Source organism: Drosophila subpulchrella, unplaced genomic scaffold (genome assembly GCF_014743375.2).
Source record: "Drosophila subpulchrella strain 33 F10 #4 breed RU33 unplaced genomic scaffold, RU_Dsub_v1.1 Primary Assembly Seq354, whole genome shotgun sequence".
Taxonomy (NCBI): Eukaryota; Metazoa; Arthropoda; class Insecta; order Diptera; family Drosophilidae; genus Drosophila; species Drosophila subpulchrella.
In genome coordinates, this window is record NW_023665577.1 from 11,176,932 (window position 1) to 11,197,379 (window position 20,448).

Here is a 20,448-nt window from a genome sequence, read left to right on the forward strand (position 1 = left end):
TAATCTTTAAGACACTTCTTCACAGCATTTTATCTAGTCACATTCCAATATTTGCAAGCTTTGTAATTAAAAGTTATGTTTAGGTAGTTTCCAGGAAAATGATAACCGAACAGAAACGTACATTCCAGCAAGTATTTATTTTCTTTTACCTCATCTATTTACATTTTTGTGCGACAAGTGAGTGCCATGATATGACCGATCCCTAACTTAGAGCTTAGACGAGAGTAACCTAGACTGAACAACCGCGATCGAAAGTAGCTAGACCCGCAACCAACCCGTAATCACTCATAATCCCGTGGCTCCGGCGGCCATCATTCCGCCGTGGTGATGATGATGGTGCATCCCGCCGTTCTGGAAGTACATGTAGTAGTTGTACGGCGACTGCTGCCCAGCCCCGCCCTCGCAGTCGAGCAGGGGCTGACCCCCGCCCGTTCCCGCCACCGGGGAGGGGGTCATCGGCAGGGGGGACACCGTGCTGCCCATTCCGCCCACTCCGACGCCCACCTGGCAACTGGCCCGCAGGGCAACCGCCTGATGGTGGGCCAGAATATCGCTGACCGAGTGAGAGGAGGGCCAATGGGCGGCGGCGGCTGCGGCGGCCACACTCCTCAACTGGTGGGGATGGGGTCCCCCCGATCCCTGGCCAGCCGCCCCCTGGGGAGGCGAAGGACTCCCACAGGACACCGCCTTCATGCTGTAGGCTGCCGCAGCGCTGTACGGCTGGTAAATGGAGTTGTACAAGTGGGCGTGGGCATGGGCATGGGCGTGGACATGGTGGGCACTGGCCGCCGTCTGGTGATGATGATGGTGGTGCGGATGGTGGGCAGCACCACCGGGATTGCTCAAATTTCCCAGATTAATATTGTTATTAACAGTGGCACCATTGTTTTGACCCCCATTGCTGGACACACTGCCGCCGCCACTGCTACTGCCGCTGCCCATCACCGTTCCCGGCGTGTGCTGGTGACCCAGACTGCCCAACTTGTTCCGCAGGATCCTCGAGATGGAGCTGACACTGGGCACATTCGTCTTGTCGCAGATTCCCTCGCTGAGCAATCGATCGCGAATCTCCCAGGCGAAGATGCCGGGATCGCGCTGCTTTAGCTCCCTTATGTAGTTGACCACCTTGGGCGTGGTCACCCGCGGCTTGGATCCTCCAATGGCTCCTGGCAGAATGGAGCCCGTCTCATGATACCTGGCCAGGATCTTGGACACACAGCCGTGGCTCACACGCAGCTGGCGGGATATGTCGCAGGGTCGGATGCCCAGGCGGGCCAGCTCCACGATCCGCATCCTGGTCGCATTCGGCAGCGGACGCCCATTGACGAAGACCCCGCCCAGCTGGTTCACCTCGCCATACTGCGGACACTGCGACTCTGCAAAGAGAAATGGGTTCGGAATTAGCCAAAGTGGTAATAACAATAAGAAACAGGAGAAACACACCGACACTTAAGTACTCTTCAGAAAACTGGAGGTCCTTTAAAATAACTAAAAACTAAGGATAACTTTTAATACATACACATACTTAATAAGGTATAGAATGGTATTATTTAGTTATACTATCAGATAATAATATTTAACAAAATACTATTACAAACTTGCAGTACTATTTGATAAGAAAAAGAATATGTGATCCACAAGAAGCTCTTATTAGATTTGACAAATATTTTCTTTTAAATTCAGTTCTTAAGAGCCAATATTTTCTCCGTTCATATAAAGAACATATTAAAATATGAATATTCTTTTTTTGTCATAAGTTACAAGCAGTATCATCCGAAAGCCATTCCCGGTTCCCAGTACAGAGTACAAACAAAGAGCGCTGCCTGGGAATGGGAATGAGAATGGGAACCGAACAAAAGCACATTTGCGTCTAATTAGTTTCGGTGGCAAATGAGTGAGCCGAGTGGCTAGAAAACGGGTCTTTGGGGAGCGGAGGATCAGCGAGTCCATGATGAGTGGGTCGGGGTACCTCCGTTTGTTCGGCTGAAAATCGCTACCATTTGCTTCTCAGAACTGCGGATGTGGGTGCCCCGGGCAGCTTGCCGCAGATTGTGACTGGGAAAACACAATTTGAATGCCCGGAACGTGCGGAAATGCACTTTGAGCGATGACGCAAAGATTTCCCCTTGGCGCATAGAACACCACCTAAGGATAGGTGCACATCGGTCCATTCTATTCTTATTCCTTCTAAGATGGGATTAAAGATCAAACTCATTTTAGTACCTTTACTTGAGGAGAAGTTTTCGCAAAAGCTTCTTTTCGCAAAGCCATACAGAAGGCAATTAAACATCCCTGTGAAAGGGACAATGTGACAACAACCTGCTTTAACAATCAATTATTCAAAACAAGAGAGAGACATTTTCATTAGCAGACACACCCCCTCCAAAACGATTGTCAATTTGCATGCCAAGTAATTGAGCCTTTCCCACAATTGAGTCATTCGTTTATAAAGAAATTATATGTTTTCTGAATAACTAACTTGATATTGGGCAATGTATATAAATGCAGCTTGTTCAAAAAGGGACCTCAGTCATTAAATGTCCAAGTTTAAGTGAAAGCAAACCCTCAGAAGGATAAAGGCAAACATGATTTTTAAGTATATTCAAAAGCCCAACCTCAAGGCATTATTTCGCTCTCGAGATTCACTGATCTACTTAAATAGATCCATAGATCAAATGGGATGGAGGCTGCCGCCAAGAACTAAGCCACTTTGGTGGCTTTACTATATTTGGTCCTTGATGGTCGTAGTATTCGTCTTTATATTCATACCATACGGTCTTATAATGACTGGAGTAAAGGAGTTCAAGAACTTCACGACTACCGATCTGTTCACGTATGTTCAGGTACCGGTTAATACCAATGCCTCCATAATGAAAGGAATTATTGTGTTGTTCATGCGAGGAAGATTTTCCAAGGCCCAAAAGATGATGGACCTAATGGACGTTCGTTGCACTAAGATGGAGGAGAAGATCCAGGTGCATCGGTCAGCGGCTTTATGTAATCGGGTTGTGGTTATCTACCATAGCATATATTTCGGTTACCTAACCATGGCCGTAACCGGAGCTTTGGTAATTGGAAAGACTCCATTCTGTCTCTATAACCCACTGGTCAACCCGGTTGACCATTTCTATCTGGCCACTGCTATCGAATCGGTCACAATGATTGGTATTATTTTGGCTAACCTCATTTTAGACGTTTATCCCATCATCTATGTGGTCATATTGCGGACCCATCTTGAACTTTTGCGTCTGCGAGTAAAAGATCTTCGATCAGATTTGGATAAAGGAAGTGACCAACATTATGAGGAACTGGTGGGGTGTGTAAAGGATCACAAGTTGATTATCGAGTAAGAATGGAAAGAAAACAGATATATAAATGGTATAATTCATTATTTTCTTCTATATAGATATGGAAACACTCTGCGTCCCATGATATCGGCCACGATGTTCATACAATTGCTGTCCGTCGGTCTACTTTTGGGACTGGCAGCGGTTTCCATGCAGTTTTATAATACCGTAATGGAACGCCTGGTCTCTGGAGTCTATACCATAGCCATACTTTCCCAAACCTTTCCGTTTTGCTATGTCTGTGAGCAACTGAACAGTGACTGCGAGTCCTTAACCAGCACAGTGTTCCATTCCACGTGGATCGGGGCAGAGCGTCGTTATAGAACCACGATGCTGTACTTCATTCATAATGTCCAGCAGTCGATTCTGTTCACCGCGGGCGGAATTTTCCCCATTTGCTTGAACACCAATATTAAGGTATAAAAATAGATTACATAAATATTAATTCTGATGGTTATAAAAACTTTCAGATGGCCAAGTTCGCTTTCTCGGTGGTAACCATTGTGAATGAAATGGACTTAGCGGAGAAATTGAGAAGGGAGTAATACCAAACATTTTTAATAATCATAAATTAACACTATTTCAGAAAGAAGTTACACTTTACGATTATAAAGCATTCTTAATTAAATTGTTTAAATACTTTACAACTTCTTAAGAAAAAAATAATATTCGCCAAAACTTTATTAAACTATTACTAATATATATTTTCATGTGTAGTAGACATAGATAATGGAGACCTTATAGGTGCTCGAGATTCTTTGATTAACTTTAATATATTAATCGAATGGCCTGGAGCCCAATTTCTAAATTCGCCTTTATAGTGATTACAATTGAGCAAGAAATGAATTTCGTAATTAAACCAAAAGAGGATTGCGGTAGTAAAATTAAATGCACATTAAATATTATTCCTGAGCTTCGAATTTTCGAAAGCATTCATTTTCTGGCTTTAAATAATATTAAATGTTATTATTCTGTATAGCTTAACTTTCATTACTTTCGAAATCCTCACTTCTCTGGCAAACAAAGAAGAACTCGAGTTTTACTATTATAGCTTGCCATTATCCGGTGGTAAATGGGAAACCCCTTATCTGGAGCCTCCATTCGTGGCACCTGCCTCTGGAGCTCCCGCTCCGTCTGGAACTGCCATTACTGTTATGGGCAGTTGGAGGCACTGCTGCACATCTGCGCCGTCTTCTAATTTCGAATCGTGTTCCACAACAGCAACTCCGAGTGCAACACGTACTGGAGAGTGCAGCGCCATAAAAACCACAATAGAGCTCCCGGGTTACTCGTACCAGCGATCTCAAGAAATCAGGAAGGAACCGGACAAAGGAACGATAATGAACCGGCAGACTGGGTATATCGACCTCGATAGCGTTCCATTCAGGAGGGCAATTCGCGACTTACAAGCTCGTTTTCCCGCTGGTCGAGCGGTATCACATTACCATCCCACTTGTTGCCCGACATCGACATCACCACCCCCACCGATCTCCGATCTTCGATCCGCGGCTAATGATCCCCGACAGTGTCGAATTTCGTGTACATAGTTTATGGTTATGGATTTGCGCACTTGTCAATTGCAGTTCGATCATTGCCAGCACTTGCACTCGGGGTCGTTTCGGGGCCCCAGACAAAGCGAACGTGCAGCTGCATAAATAAGAAAAACTGTTCGAAATAGACGGAATCGACATGGGTATCTCCCCACATTAAAGGTGGTCGTAATAGATGGGAGCATTGTAAAGATATGGTTATGGGTCGACTGGGGTGTACTGCTTAGTAAAATATTATAAGCTAATAAAATATATAACCCTATATATAAAAGTAATTTACTACTTTAATATTTAATAACATTTACGTTGTGTTACAAATTTCCATGATTGGAAAAAATATCAATATGGTAATTAGAACTGATTCAATTTGCAATTTTAAGCACAAAAGATCAGGGTAATGTTGTATTACTCAATTGATTTTTCATGTTCGTGTCTAAGCCACTCTATACCGATCATAAATTCCCATTACTCTATTTCCAAAACACTAAATGACTCTAAATATTACAAAATATTGGTTTCTAAGTTCTATATAAGTGGGTTTCTCAGCCAGTTTAGTCAGTTCAAGTCGGGATGTCGGCCAGAAGGGATACAATATTCGCACTGGGCTTTTGCCTCATGTTTAGTTTTCTGAGCATTGAGGCTAGATCTTTGGAGGAATCTTCTGTGAAGACGGTAAATCGCTTGGAGTTTTTTAATAGCAATTGCTGTAAGCTATCCTCTTCAGAAGCGAGATACAAACGACTGGTGGTCACTCCTTGAGGATATAATCTATGACAATGATAGTGGAAGTGACGACGATGCTGACGATGAAAATATCTGTATGTTGAGTCTTCCTGATTTTATTATTACAATAATGGTTGATTCTTTTCAGTGATTTGTCGTAACTGTACAGTTGTAGTTCAAGCTGCTCCGAATGGTACAGCGGATGGAAGTACAGCGGCTCCAGCAGCTGAAGGACCAGCTCCAGGATCTACTGTAGGAACTCCTGTAACTCCTTCTGGATCAACACCAGGAGCTCCACCTCCAGCACCATCTGAAACCCCGGCACCCGCTACAACAGCTGCACCACCGGCAGTGACACCAGCCACCACAACAGCAGTTGCTCCTGGTCCTGATGGTTAGGAAGCCATCCTGGTATCTAAAAGGATAGCCCTATAACTCCTTTCTAAGATTAGCTTTTAAGTGGGATTCGGTATACGATAATTTTGCCATTGGGTTAACAACCCACCTCTAATAAAACTGGCATTCATTCAGTTTTAAACACATTCCCTGGCAATGTGAATTTTCAAAATATTGTAACGCAATTGTCTTGACATAAGTCACAACAGATCGGCTGGCACTCGCCACAGACCCACACGCATTGAGATCGGTTCTGGTGGGCCTAAGGGGATATAGCTGACATCCATCCGGAGACCAAGTCGGTGGTTTTTTGTGTTCGGTCTTTGAACATTTGTGGAGAGGAGAAGGAGCCACCATTTCCCCCTCGAAAGGGAGGGTGCCATCCCCAGCCTGACATTCTGTTTGACATTTGTAATCTCGGGATCGTTAATTATTTACGAATTGAGTTACACGCGGAGATTGTCTGTGTGCGGCTCCACAATATAATATCCAGCGCCAGCAAGGAAGGAAGAATTCAAGTCAAAGATCATGGAAACGACAAATGTGCTACCTCTAGTCAGATGGGTACTCCCAGCCAATAGTTCTATATTTTGGGAACATAATCATACTTTTATTTTAATGTGATAAATATATTAATAAAATATAATATATTTCCATTAAGTTTAGTTAGGTATCTAAAAAATACAGTACATATAATAATATAATATCATCATATTCTTTATAGCCGTAATCATCCTTTAGACTTCATTTAAGATCAGATTCTAAATGCTTATTTTTATTTTTTCCTTGCCTTCCGTTCGGTGTTTTTTGAATCTGAGAATTCTTCTTGAAAAGTATTCGAAATATGTCCAATGATGGCTGCAATTTGTTGGTCCCTTCAAGAACATTATCTCCGAGTGCTTGACTTTTGCGCCAAGAGTCCATAAATTTGTCTCAACAAATACTTTCTAGTTGTCGCTGACAAAGATCGACGCTCTGGTTTTCCTGTTTGGATCTATACAAGATAGCTGCGCTGTTTTAATGGCTTTTCAAATACGCATGACATCAATTTTGGGCAATTACCAAAGATTAATGGCAGCCAAAGTTGAGCACTTGGGGTTCAATTATGATATGTGAGTTATGCCACCGATAAGAATCGAACCTCCGGCAAACCGAGAAATTGGAAAATTAATTGAATCGACTATCGGTTAGCTGGCTGATTTAAGAATATTCTCTTGGCCCGACATGCGGTAATCATCTTCAAAGTTGTGAGTAAGTTTCTCACTTGTGATTTATGGCAGCCAATCGACATCCGACAAATTAGTCACGTAATTCCTATTAGAGCAGCACGTCTATTCCGAATCCCCCTTCGATCCGACCCCACTAGTGAGATGAGTCAAGAGCAAACGTTTTGCAACGTGCCCAGTGTCCAAAGCAAATTTGATCAATGATGGATGTTGACCACGACAGTTATGGGCCATATCGATGAAAAAACACATCAAACGCTAGAAATACACTGATGGATTTTCTTGATCTTATTTTTTGGTAATTAATAATTTTCCATTAAGTGGGCATAAGACTAAATAGCAATCTCCACACTGATAAAAAAAATGAACCTATGATAAATCCATTAACTTCAATTTTAATTTTAATATTTTCGAGATGAATTTTATCTTTTTTGAAAATGGAAATATTAAATTAAACGATTATACTTACTTAAGAATTTGAAAGATTTAATGTGTTTCAATAAGTTACAACATTTTTGAAGGTAATATGACTTTGATTTCAAATGAAATCATCAGGCTAATATGTTTTATATAAGGCATGTATCATTTATTATCTGCGAAACTTTTTTATTCAATGTACAAATATTTTCTTTTCACTATTCCAATCAACCCATCATTACTGCGAAAACTTTTTTACCAGTGTATTTCGAGTTCCAATTCAATTTGATCAGAAGTTGAGAGCCCTTTTTCGGGATATCACAAGTGCAACATTTCGTTGACCCTCTGCGCGGCTACTTGGGCGATGCGTCGGCACTGATTGTTGGTCTTATTAATGGTGCAAACATGCCACCGGTGTGGCAGTGGAGGTGGGAGTGAGGTCTACTCATAGGTATACCCCTACACTGGTACGTAGTGTCGGTCACGATCAGAGGAGCAGTATGTTAGGTGCTACCCAGGTCGCCGTCGCGTTTCGAGTTGTTTGGCTTGTTTGTTTGCCTCCGGGAGAACCTTCGAACGCTAAGAGGCGGATTTTGTTTATTTAATTTTAAGTTACGCGCCTGCTGCTGGCGATCAAGTTGACTGGGCTACTTTAGCTCTAATAAGGATCCATCCTGGCTCTCACTGGCTCCTCGACTTTTCGCTAGTCAGCGCTTAATCAAGACAAACAAACGGGAATCTGGGCCCGATACGATACCATACCATCCCATCCCATCCGATCCGATCCGATCCTAACCGATCTGAACAGCTTCTGTTAATGAAAGGCAAACAGCTACGGAATTGTGAAGAGGTCGGGCAAACAGCTTAAAAAATCATAAACTCTGAAACGAAATGGAGACGAAGACTGCTTTTGTCTGATCGGTAAATATTTGCCCATGGATTTTCGTCTCTGGACTCGTAGTCCTTTCGCATTCCCGGCGGAAATTGGAAGCGGATTCGGTAGCCGACGCCTCTGTATCTGTGTGTTTCGGTACAAATGGCTTACAAATGGCTGTGTTTGCTTTGAAATCGTACACTTTTACTTAGTTGGTCACGCTTGGATCGGGACCCCAAAAACCACACATACAGAAAAATTATATGAAAGGGGAATCTTTGGATCTAACTTGAAAGTGCCGTTATGATATAAATATTTTAACAAAATATATGTATTCTTTAGAAATATTATAAAAATATGTGGTAATATTAAAACCAATTGATTTTGATCTCTTATCCCATTTTTCTCAGTGAAGTTCCCATTTTGGACTCTTTCCCCGCTTTCAACATGCCATAAAAAGCTCAATTAAAATTGTCTATATGGCAAAATTATAATTCATAAATTCTGGGAAATTGCCGAATACAATGGCGACCACTGTTTCAACTGGAACTCCGCCAACGACCAGCAAATTACAAACGCAATCCAGAAAGAAATGTCGGCTTTAATGTCCGTATGTTTGTGAGAGTATTTCCTTTTTTATTTCTGGTTCTTGTTCTTGGAAATTTTTCAACACTTGCCCTTTCGTCAAAGTTTTGCCGGCGGCAATTAAGGTTGCACATATTGCAGCTTAAGTTTTTTATAATATATTAAAATATCATTAAAGTATTCACGAAAGCCACTGATGCGCATAAATCCAATTACAGGAGCAATTAACGAACGTTAACTAACTAGAACTAATTAAAAATAATATTTCGCTAAACAAAATGGACGAGGGGCTGGGAAAGTACGTCGGAGTATGTATGTACAGTACAGCTTCTGGTAAATCAAAAACTATTTAAGATGTTAAGACTTTGGAATTTTAATTGGAAAGTTACGTTTTTAAAGGTTTAAAAGTACAAAATTTAACTGTAAAATGTAAAACACCATGGTTTTTATGATTACATTTGGGACTTCATGTTTAATCGTACATTTTATTGTATGCTGCAATTACAGATTTATTAAAAGACTGTCACATGAATATATGCACTTCTTATCAGCTTGGAAAAAAAATATATATATGCATAGATGCGATAATCGAGAATGCCTCTTCTTCCTATTTGCCTTGTCTGGTTGATAAGTTGCAACTAATGTTGCAATAAATATATACTTTGATTCAACTTCAACTAGGCATCCGATTGACTTTGTGATTATTTCAGAAACTTGAACGCGGAGAGCATTTTCGATGTCAAATGTCGAGAGGCAATGAACTTATTTTCTGCCTAATTGAATTTAACAAATTCAAACATTTCAAACTGATAAGACATATTGTTGCCATCGTAAAAATACATTGTATGATTTATAACTTTTGATTTGGGGGCATAGGCGAAATTTCAGGGTGCTCCGATGATGACAATAATACTTATCACGCCTGTAAGGCTTTTGTTTGTAGAAAATAAAATTGCCATTCAAATTTCATTTTAATTAATAAGCGGGCCGTCAATTAACACGTTTTCACACTAACCGATGCGTTCTACGAAAATGGTCCACTAAATTGTATTAAATCGCAGAAAACTTTGAGTAATTGTCTGAATATTCACAACATTAACTGCAAACAAATAAAATAAATAACAAAATACCAAAATGGCTGCCAATTTGGATACTTATTTTTAGTTCGTTGGGCCCGAATTGAATATAAATTTGGCATGAAATGATGTTTTTGATATTGAGGGCAATATTTTTCTTGGGGCTTGAGGTCTGGTGTTTGATTTGATCAGCCGGTAGAATGACATTAAAACGACATCCCCCAAAAAAAGTATAAGTATATAAACGAATGATATAATACTCTCAAGAGAAGAGCATATATAATAATTATTTATTAAATGATGTGTGAACCAGAAATGTATTTAAATCAGTAATTTTATAGACCTTGTTTTTTAAATGCCATAATAAAGATTCCCGGAATTAACACAAGTATGTGAAAATGCTATCGATGGAAATCGAAATTTGTATGACTGTATAAGCTGGATAAAGGCTAAATATAATTAATGTACTTTATAAGACCTTCCCATTTTAGAGACCATAAAAGGGGTTAATGAAAACCTGGTACTTCTTTGAAGGGTATAAAAGTGCATGGCAAATTGGATTGCCTTCTCATAACTAACATACAATATGTGCGAGTGCATTTTCGACTGCGTGTTGCTCCCATAAATCTTGGGTCTTGGCAAGCGGTTCCTTCTCCTTCGGAAGACCCAGCAGGTTGATTGACGCAGCGCCGTCGCGGTGGGGAGATGCCTTCATATGTTTATTTTCTTAATTCCGCCGCTGGGTCTTTGCATCTTATAAAAATTTATATGCATTCGGCATGCAGAAAAAATTAATTTAACAACTCAGTTGACTTGAGCTGAGGCTCAGCCAGCGCGTCGCGTATACGCCATGGGGCCCGCCCCTTTTTCCGCTCATCCACTCAGATTGTCACTATTTAGTTGGCTGCCCACATTGTTGCGGTCTTCATCGACTTTTAAAAATAGTTTAGTTTTCCCTTCGACTTTTTTTTGCTTTTCTATACTAACTACGAGAGCTTGTCGACAATTTTGCATTCGGAGCGTTGCACAATTTGCCGCACAATCGCATTTATTTATCAGTGAATTTCACAGAATCGTCGCGCCAAGAGAAAGAGGAAGCCACTCTCCGTCTGTCACTTTGATCTGCAGCAATGCCATTTTCCATTTTAATCTGCAGAGTTCAAATCCGTGTGTTATCAATGGAAAGAGTCACGATTGGAATCGCTTTATGTTTACTTAACATCGATCGAATCTGGTTTCAACGAGACGAGGAAATCTCAACTCTTTATTACTTTCTCCAATGGAATATAGAGCGTTTTTAAAGTTCAACTAGTATTTTACATATATCCCCAACAATCCATATCCTTACAAGTCTAGGTTTCTATCTCCTATTGTATTCCCTTTACCAGATCAACTGCAAGCTCCTCGAATTATAAATGAAGCCATTAAAATAGGCGCCCTAGCAAGTGGGAATCAAAAGAACATAAAGCTAAATAGATTCCTGCGGCGTCAACAGCATTGTCTGTCAACAGAAATTAATGAGTCCATAAATCACGGCAGCCACCGCCAAGATAGCGACGGCCTCGTTCCTTTCTTCCGCCCCCTTGGGAGATGGGGGCCAGTAGCAGGAGGCTAGGAAATATGACGGCTCTAGCTCCAATCCCAAGGAACTCAAAAGGGGTGCAACCCAGCAACCCAAAAAAAAAAAATTACCAAAGAAGACATGCCGCGGCGACTTCAATTACGCGTACCAGGAATGCGCACAATGCGAGTGCGTAGCCGAAATGTGCTCGATGTCGATGCAAAACCCATGGCCAGAGTTCCGATCCCGTCTTTAGAGACCAAGTCGAAAACCAAGAGATCCAAAGCATCCGACCAATCATTGGCAATGTACTAGAACCGACAACTCCGCTGCAGTTCGGGTTCGCCGGCACTCGAGCAATGTGCAACGCCCTTCGCTGACAGCAGCAACATGCATATAAATCTAACCACATGTTCCCCAGCTCACCCACTCCCGAATCCTGGGCAGGGCTGTCCACCAAAGACAACTCAAAGTAGCTATTATGAAACTGACAATATTCCTTAAGATAGGTATACATATTTTAACCATAAGATAAAGTGCTTACAAATAATAAACACAAAAATCCATATAAGATATATATAGACCTTTTTAAAGTATGATAAACATTATAATAATGTCATAGGAAAAATCTCCAGCTGGCTGGAAAAAATCCAAATTCACAGAACTGTTCCTATGACTCCAAATCCGAAACTGGGAATCAGAGTTGGAATTCCTGAGGCAGTTCCGGTTGCGGGTCACCATCGCCCCCGTGGGACTTGACACAGGCCATCAAGGGGTTAGGGGTTAGGACCAGATGTTAGCCTCCCGCTTATTGATGCGATCGCATTCATTATCCCGGAGTGAACTAGCTCAAACACGTGCCCCCTAACGATTAGAAACTCATTAAATTTATGGTAATGAGCTTGGTTTATCCTCAACAACAAGGAGTACACTTGTCAGATGTCAGAGGTTGTGGATCCGTAGGGAGATATCCAAAGTAGGGAGGAAATGTCAACTGATCTACAAAGTGAACTTAACCTCTCACTTAAGAAAAATATTGCTACAGATTTTTAAGCTTCGGTAATTTCTAAAATATGTAAGGAAAGGTATTTTTCTGAGAAATCTTATAGATATTATTTTCCACCCAGAAAAATTGATAACGGATAGAAGCTTTACTGTTCGCAATAAGAAACACGTTTCTCTCTTATTTGAGATGAAATATTCTTGGTTTGAAATATGAATATGAAAGTGGACTCGATTTGCTTTTTCAAGACGAAAAAATTGAAGTTTAATCATACTTCCTTCCTCAAAAATCAACTAAACACGTTCTCATATTATTCACAAATCAAATCGCATTTAGAATTTATGGTAAGAAAAGCTCCCAGAGAAACCGTAATACCGTAATGTCCAAAATGACTGCGCTTAATGAAAGTTCCGCATCAGCGGCCGGGGATGTGATTTAATTAAAGAACTCAGGGGAAACGACGCCACACAATCAAGCCGCGGATGCAGTGAAGCGTTTTCCCAAACCCAAACCCAAGCCCGGGTCGCAATCATCGGCATCCCCATCCACGGGAGGAAGCTGCAGGTCGGGCTTTCTGATCACCCAGCGACTTGCACTCCCCGGTTCCAGCTCCTGGGCACCTACTCGCATACTATACCACACTATATAGACTCTTCCATTAAGGCGTGTACACATTGACGCGACGTTTTCCTCCTCGTATCTGAAGTGTTTGCCTGCCTTTCGTGGCCATCGTCTGCGCCTTTTGTTTTACTGCCCCCTTCTGCGATTTTAACATCTTGCACTTGCGGCCCGCGTCTGGTGGGCTTTTCATGTTTAGCTACCGAAGTAGATGGCTACCGGTGGCCGTTAGTCACGCATTTCTGCACCTCTGGTCCAGAGGGTCTGGGATTGGGTTGAGTTTGGGTTTGGGTTTGGGCCTGGGTCTGGGACTGCGTCTACATGGGCCTCTCGGCGTCTATATCTTCTGCGACGTCTGCGACAGAGCAAACAATGCCGGCGTACAAACAGAATGTCAAAACATCGAAAGCAAGTCATTAATGGACCAAAGTGCGGGACCTCCTAGCCGACTTATTTCCTTCCCGACCAAGTGGAAAAATATCTATCAAATATCCTTAAATTGAAACATTCTTGATACTTTAAGTTTAGGTTTAATACAAGGAAATAAGTAGTTTAAATTCAAGGGAAAAGAGTGAAATAACTTATCAAATGGTTATATTTTAGAACACGTATAGCTAAGGTCTATTAAAAATCTTTTAAAAATATATTTTGATTACAATTTTCATTTTATATGTTTTATTTAGATGTGAAATAAATGTTATAATATTAGTATACCAATTTGTATTCATATTGGGGAATTATTTCGCTCGGAGAAATTCCAAACCATAACCGTTAGCCAATTATTTCTGGGAATGATCGAAGCAGTTGAAAATTTGTACATAAAAGTAAATCGACGCATGCCAAATTATTCGATTGCGCAGATGTTTGTCAATAGATCCAACTGCCGACAACAGGGCAAATCTTTACACACTTGTGTAGTTTTCGGCCATAAGGCAATGTCTTGCACCCGGGTTTTGTTTTTGGCCCAAAGCACATGGACAAACAGAGACACGGACACTTGGAGCCAAAAGTGAAGACCGCACGACAAAGGCGCAAACATTACAACGATCATTAGTTAAATTAGGAGCCATGGGTCCGGAGTTTGGGCAAGGGGTTCGATTGGGGTCTTCGGTTTTGGGTTTTGGGATCTCGGGTACGTACTGGTATATCTATACGGATGTCGGCGACATCATCGAAAGCCAAACAAGTGACGCGGCTACCGCGAGGCTGTCGATCATGCGCAATGCGACGGCAACCTTTTGAAACGAAAATCAAAAGCAAACACCTGGCTCTTGGCCCGGCCCAAAAAAAGAAGAAGTAGCTCCACCGAACAATTGTGTTTACCTTCTCTCGAGGTTAAGGGGATCCATCAGGACTTGTTTGGAGGATCGGACGAGAGGCTTTGTTGGCAAAACACTTGAGCAGCGGATTTGAGTGCACAGGCAAAAATTGTCACAAAATAAAGCTAAGCAGATTCGGCTTTGTAATATGGATTTAAAATGTGTGCCGTGAAATCTTTTATAAAAATAATTGCGACTATTGTCAGCTGGATATACAAAATATAGTTAGTGTGCCGGAACTCCTAATGTTGTCCTTAAATATTATAAAAAAAATGGGAACTTTAAAGAAAACAGCACCCGAAAACTTTGATTTCAATATGTTTAAATTGTTATTAACTTTAATTAATAATGCATCCTATAAAAAAAGTGTTATTTTTGTATCATTATTGTAAAAGCAATGGATCTTTAAGATTACTCAATGCCGTCGGCACCTCACTAGAGTCGATAAATCAATAAGAGTTGGATGACGAATAGGTTCGAAGTCGTTGAATTTCGATCGGTATAATTCGAAACCTACCTGGGTCCATTTCGGCCGTTGACAGTTGATTAAAGAACTCCAGAATTGCAATTGTAGCCCTCTCCGTCCGCTTTTTGCCAACTCCGCCGTGAAACTTTCTCCGGTTGGATTCGCTGGGATGGTCAAGCGTTGCTGGGGATTGTCGGTGGTCGCCTAGTCGTTAACTTTTCGCACTTGGCTATAATGTGAGTTTCAATTAAGGCATGAAATTTGTATACAAATTGGCGCCAGTTGTGCGGGGCAGCGTCGGGCTGCGATGCCGTGAACCAAGACTGAGATCTGATTAGCACATTTTCGGGCCAAAACGATCGCTCTCGGCCGGGCTGCCTTTGCCTCGAAAATTATCACGCACTTATCACACCTTATTGGGGAAGCGGGAACTGCACACACTTAATGACACTACAATCGGTTGGATATGCTTTGATTTTGGGATTATCTCGGCTTAGTTTATTTAAATTTTTTGCGGCGGGACCTCCCGTGAGATCGATCGGTTGGAAACTGAACCGATTTTGAACCGCGTTCACTGATCCGTGCGCGCGCCTTTTGATCTTTCCTCTAGCGAATCGGGTCGCTGCGTATCGGTATAATCGGATGGGGAACGGTTCTTAATCGGGAATCCCTGGCGCACTCTCCAAAAACGATCGTTGCTGCTCGTCACCCGTGTCTGCTGCGACTAACGCTGCCCGCTGCTCTGCCGATCGAGATCGCCCACCATCCACGTCCACGCACACAGTGAAGAGCACCTCCACATCCACATCTGCATCCGTATTGAAGTGGAAGCCACCGCGTCGACGCAGCATCCCAAGACCTCGCTCTTTCTCACTGTCTAGTTTCTCCTCCGTACACACACATATGGCAATCCGTGAGAGGGAGGGCGGTCGATCGACTGTATTTGTTCGTTTTAATGGCGATGATCGTGCCCTGGTGTGCGTGAGCTGGTGGTCCGCGGGCAAATAACAAAAATGAAGAATGTCTTTCGGCGTCCAGGGGCGGAGGTGAAGAATTAAGGGTATGCCAAGGAAATTTCCATAAAGGGTAAAAGGGAAAAGTTTTTATTTTGATATGATATGTGTTTTTTTTGAAAAGAAGGAATTCAACAAATAAAGTTGTCAATACTATGATAAAAATGTTACATGGAAATATACCTGTAAGTATCAAGCTGATTCCGATACTTTAATCATTAGCTTAATAACATTTCATTTTATTTAGAATCTTGCAAAAAGATTCTTTCAATACTTTAAATTATACAAAACAGAACTGATTACAAAAATGTTTTCTAAACTCAATTCAGTTTCATTTATTTTATGAATCTGAATGATTTTTAAGTGATTTTGAAATCGAATTGGGATTCAAGTTAAAGGAGATAGTGATATGAATCCTCAGATATTTATAAATACTTATATTTTAAATTTTTGCATAGGGCTAATGAGTATGTGAGATGTTTATCATTAGATATAATAAAACAATGTAAGCTAACACCATATATGTTAAAATCATAAATGATGGATAGCACCCCCTTCTCCTTTCTCCACCCGTTACCGCTCCTGGAAACGCCCTTGTGTGTGTGATCGGAGGTGTGGGTGTATCCATGAGCCCGGGTGCGCACTAGTGGTCGTATTCTCTCGCTCTCTCCGCTGCGATGTACTGGTATGGTATACCCACACAGCCGAACCGAACCGAGTGAGTGAGCACACGCAACCGGGCGGAGTTAATTTCTGAATGCTTGAATGGCCAATCTGAAGCAAGTAAGCGTATCCGTAGCGTTACGCAGGGTGGGCGAGGGATGTCATGACTTCTTAGTGTCACACAGATGAGTAAAGGAACCGAACAGAACAGAACCGAACAGATCAGTAAGGAAGGAAAGAAACAGCAAGGACAGGAACGGTTCGGAAAGTAAGAAAGGGAAAGGGGCGGGGCTGTGGGAATTCTGGGAGCGCGTGCATCTATTTTTGGTTCATTAAGAAAGCCATATCGCTAATAAAGCGGCACAGACAGCTAACCCCGTAGGTCCCCAGAGTTCCACCTCCCCGGCCAATGCGGCGTATGCGTGATGCCAACTCTCGCTGAGGCGTTCCGTCTTGCTTGGTTAGAGTTAATTATAAGAAATGCCGTCTTCATCTGATTGTCACTAATTCTGAATATCGTCGTTTAATGATAGATGCCAATTTTCGTTGTCATTCCCTCATTAAAATGGGCAAAACGCGGTTCTTGCAATTATTATTGTTGCACTCGCTCTCTTCGATGGTTTTCGAATATGTATGTGGAAAAGTGCTCGCGTGTGTGTTTTGGCCCACACAGACACATGCACATTGGACACACCTCCTTGAGTTGGCTTACGCTTACCTGCTCATACCTTTTGTTGCCAATCCAATCGGCTCCTCTCCCTGTCACTCTCTGATTTCTGCTCTTTCTCGACTGTGATTCCTTGCGATTTCTGTTTTGACGTACGCCATTACCCATGTTTTCTTTGTTTAAAAACAAATCATTGTTATATGTTAAATATATAAGGATCTTTATCTATAACCAAGTTCTTACTCCAGATTTATCTTTAAGTACATTAATATTCCATAAGATTTATTGTAATTATCTTAGGATCTATGAAACATGTTTTAGGTTTTAAAGTTCTCTATCTAAATATATCTTATCACCTTTATTTAAATGATTTATAACAAAATTGGCTAAAATGAGATTCAACAGAATCAAACCCAATCGTTTATTATACATTAGTTGTGAATGCACTGAAGGTATTATTAATAGTTCTTTAAGATTGCATGATGATACAAAAACGGCCTTATCTAATACCAAAATGTATACTACAAATTAAATATTATACGCCGAATGAAACATAATGCAAGGAAAAAGGTTATTATGTTAATAGTAATATTTAATGAGATTATTAATTTAATATTTCTTAATTATTTTAATATTATTTATAATATTATATTATTACATATTTTCAGAATATTCATCCCTGAGTCAAATCAGGAATCAAGTAATTTTATTAAACTGAAGATCACATGAAACACATGCTTCGAAAAGAACCTCTAATATGGATCGGCTTACAAAATAATTGGCCACATGCGAAAGCTAAGAATTCTTCCCCGGCGGCCGAAGCTTCAGCGAGATGGCCGAAGAATTGGGGGTGAAGTGGGGAAGCTGATGACAAAATTGTCTCCGCGTTTAACAAATTGGGTGACAGGCTTTGAAGTTGCCGGCAGGCAGCGACAAATGACAAGCATAACAAATGAACACTGTGCGTTTTCCGTTTATTTTCTCTTTTTCACAGATTCTTCCCAGTCGTAATTTTCTGTGTTGTGAAACAACAAGGAGTGAAAAGAGTCGGAGTGGAATATGCAGGGCACTTGAGAAAACAAAGGAGCTAGCAGCAGAGATTCGGAAGAAGGAGTCGTGGAAGGAGTCCCAGTGTCGGGAGCAGCATCGAATGTCATAAAGTGGCAAATGCGCTATTAAATTGACACATATAAGTCAGAGGCGGAGGGCGAGTTACATAAGATTGCTCCAGATGGGCGGGGACCATGCACTGAGAAAAATTATTTACAAGCCATTAATGGTGATATATAATTTGTATACAAATTAAACAACATCATAATTATAATTTCAAAAGAGGGCCATTTTAAGGAAGGAAAAAACAAGTTACAATCGTTAAGGAAATACAATTTTTCTTTGTTACGCTATCAATCTCTAAAATAAGATCTATCAAAAATAAAATATGTTATGGTATATCTTCAAAGATCAATGAAATATTAATATTGTTGTTGTTAAACGAAGAATGTATCTCTTAAGAATAAAACAGTTTTCCCCGAGTGTATGGCTGCTGGTGTAGGCGGAAGCGTCAAATTGTCTACGGCAGCGGCACTCCCAAAAACACTCTTCTATCCCTGGACGACATCGGCATCGACACGTGATTATGCGACCCACTTGAGTCCTGGTACCTTGGACATTGGACCTTGGGCGCTACATAAAACGGATCGACGCAACTGCAGTTGAGGATGAATTATTGGTGTAAGCGAAAACCCGGCTCACTTGAGAGGCAACATACCGCAACCGACCTTAGTGTCACCTGATCCCACACGTTCGCACTGAAATTCCTAACTAGATGACGTTGTTCCCAGCACTGACCAATAGTTCTTACTATATTTTCCCAACCCAACCCCCGAAAGTCCTTAGAGTTGGGACATGTGTTTCTGGTTTGCCGGGGTTTCGGTTTCCCGGCGCATCTTTCACGGGGCCGGGCTTGTTACGGCCTATAAATCGCCGATGATCGTTTTTGTATTACGGAATTCCTCCTTTTCTCCGGCAAGGCATGCAATATGTTTTTGTTTGTTTACGCCAGCCAAATCCCTCTTTTTGGACGCAGCCATGGATGTGAAACTATATCAAAATAATATTATTACCCCATTGTAGTTCTAAACGATCCAACGATTGCCGGTATTTCGAACCATATTAATGGGAATTCCAGATTCGCAAAAATAAAACCCATAATACGAAATCGTTTTCGGTTTTTATTTCGAAAGACAAAACCGTGTTTGCACTGATAGGTCGTTTGGGGTATCGTTTGGTATCGGTTCCATTAACGTCTAAAGAAATCCTCGGCTATTTGGTGATGGCTTTTTGTGAATTATCCGGCGGGTGCTAATTAAAAACCTTCTTCGGCCAAGGCAAGGAGCGAGGCGACGGCGGCCATAAAGAGCGGTGGAGAGCACGGCTTTGTGGTTTCCAACAATAATTAAAAGCAAATAAATAAACAGATTTGTTCAACGACTAATTGAAGCTCAAATAAATCAAAATCTAACTAATAGTGCGACGGGACCACCCAGAGTGCCCGGGTCCGTGTCCGTGCGTCCGGAGTGCTGAAAAAGTTGAGTTGTAATCGAAGTGTTAATAGGCCAAACGGGTTTCGTTGTCCAAACACCTTCGAAGAGGCCAAAAATCGCCCGAAGGTCCGACTTCACCAGTTTTTTTTTTATTTTCTTTCTTTTCCTCTGGCATCAGCCCCAGCGACAATCTGACGAAATACTCATCTGAAAGTTGCCCAGATTTGCCGACAGCCTCAAACGGAGAGATGGATATCGTGTTGGGGACTGGGGGAACCGGCAGTCGCAGGAGGGGAAGTTGAAGTTGGGGACGCAAATCGAGTTGGAGACGAAAGCGGCAGCGAGTTCGCTTCATGCTCGTTGCACTTGAACGCTTCAACGGCATTCTGATTTGTGGCTGC

The 20,448-nt window shown here is 41.5% G+C and overlaps 3 protein-coding genes across 3 annotated transcripts; 2 read left to right on the forward strand and 1 right to left on the reverse strand.

The window, feature by feature from the left end:
- Positions 1-118: 118 nt before the first annotated feature.
- Positions 119-16,064, reverse strand: LOC119560372 (paired box pox-meso protein). Its single transcript, XM_037873778.1, has 2 exons — positions 15,213-16,064; positions 119-1,376 (listed from the first exon to the last, which is right to left on the reverse strand). The coding sequence occupies exons 1-2, from the start codon at positions 15,220-15,222 to the stop codon at positions 286-288; spliced, it is 1,101 nt and encodes a 366-aa protein (XP_037729706.1). The 5' UTR covers positions 15,223-16,064; the 3' UTR covers positions 119-285.
- On the forward strand, positions 2,552-3,892 carry LOC119560371 (odorant receptor 85a). The gene is made up of 3 exons (XM_037873777.1): positions 2,552-3,346; positions 3,407-3,764; positions 3,818-3,892. The coding sequence occupies exons 1-3, from the start codon at positions 2,586-2,588 to the stop codon at positions 3,890-3,892; spliced, it is 1,194 nt and encodes a 397-aa protein (XP_037729705.1). The 5' UTR covers positions 2,552-2,585.
- Positions 5,429-6,162, forward strand: LOC119560374 (UV excision repair protein RAD23 homolog B). The gene is made up of 3 exons (XM_037873781.1): positions 5,429-5,569; positions 5,622-5,715; positions 5,769-6,162. The coding sequence occupies exons 1-3, from the start codon at positions 5,468-5,470 to the stop codon at positions 6,017-6,019; spliced, it is 447 nt and encodes a 148-aa protein (XP_037729709.1). The 5' UTR covers positions 5,429-5,467; the 3' UTR covers positions 6,020-6,162.
- Positions 16,065-20,448: the final 4,384 nt, after the last annotated feature.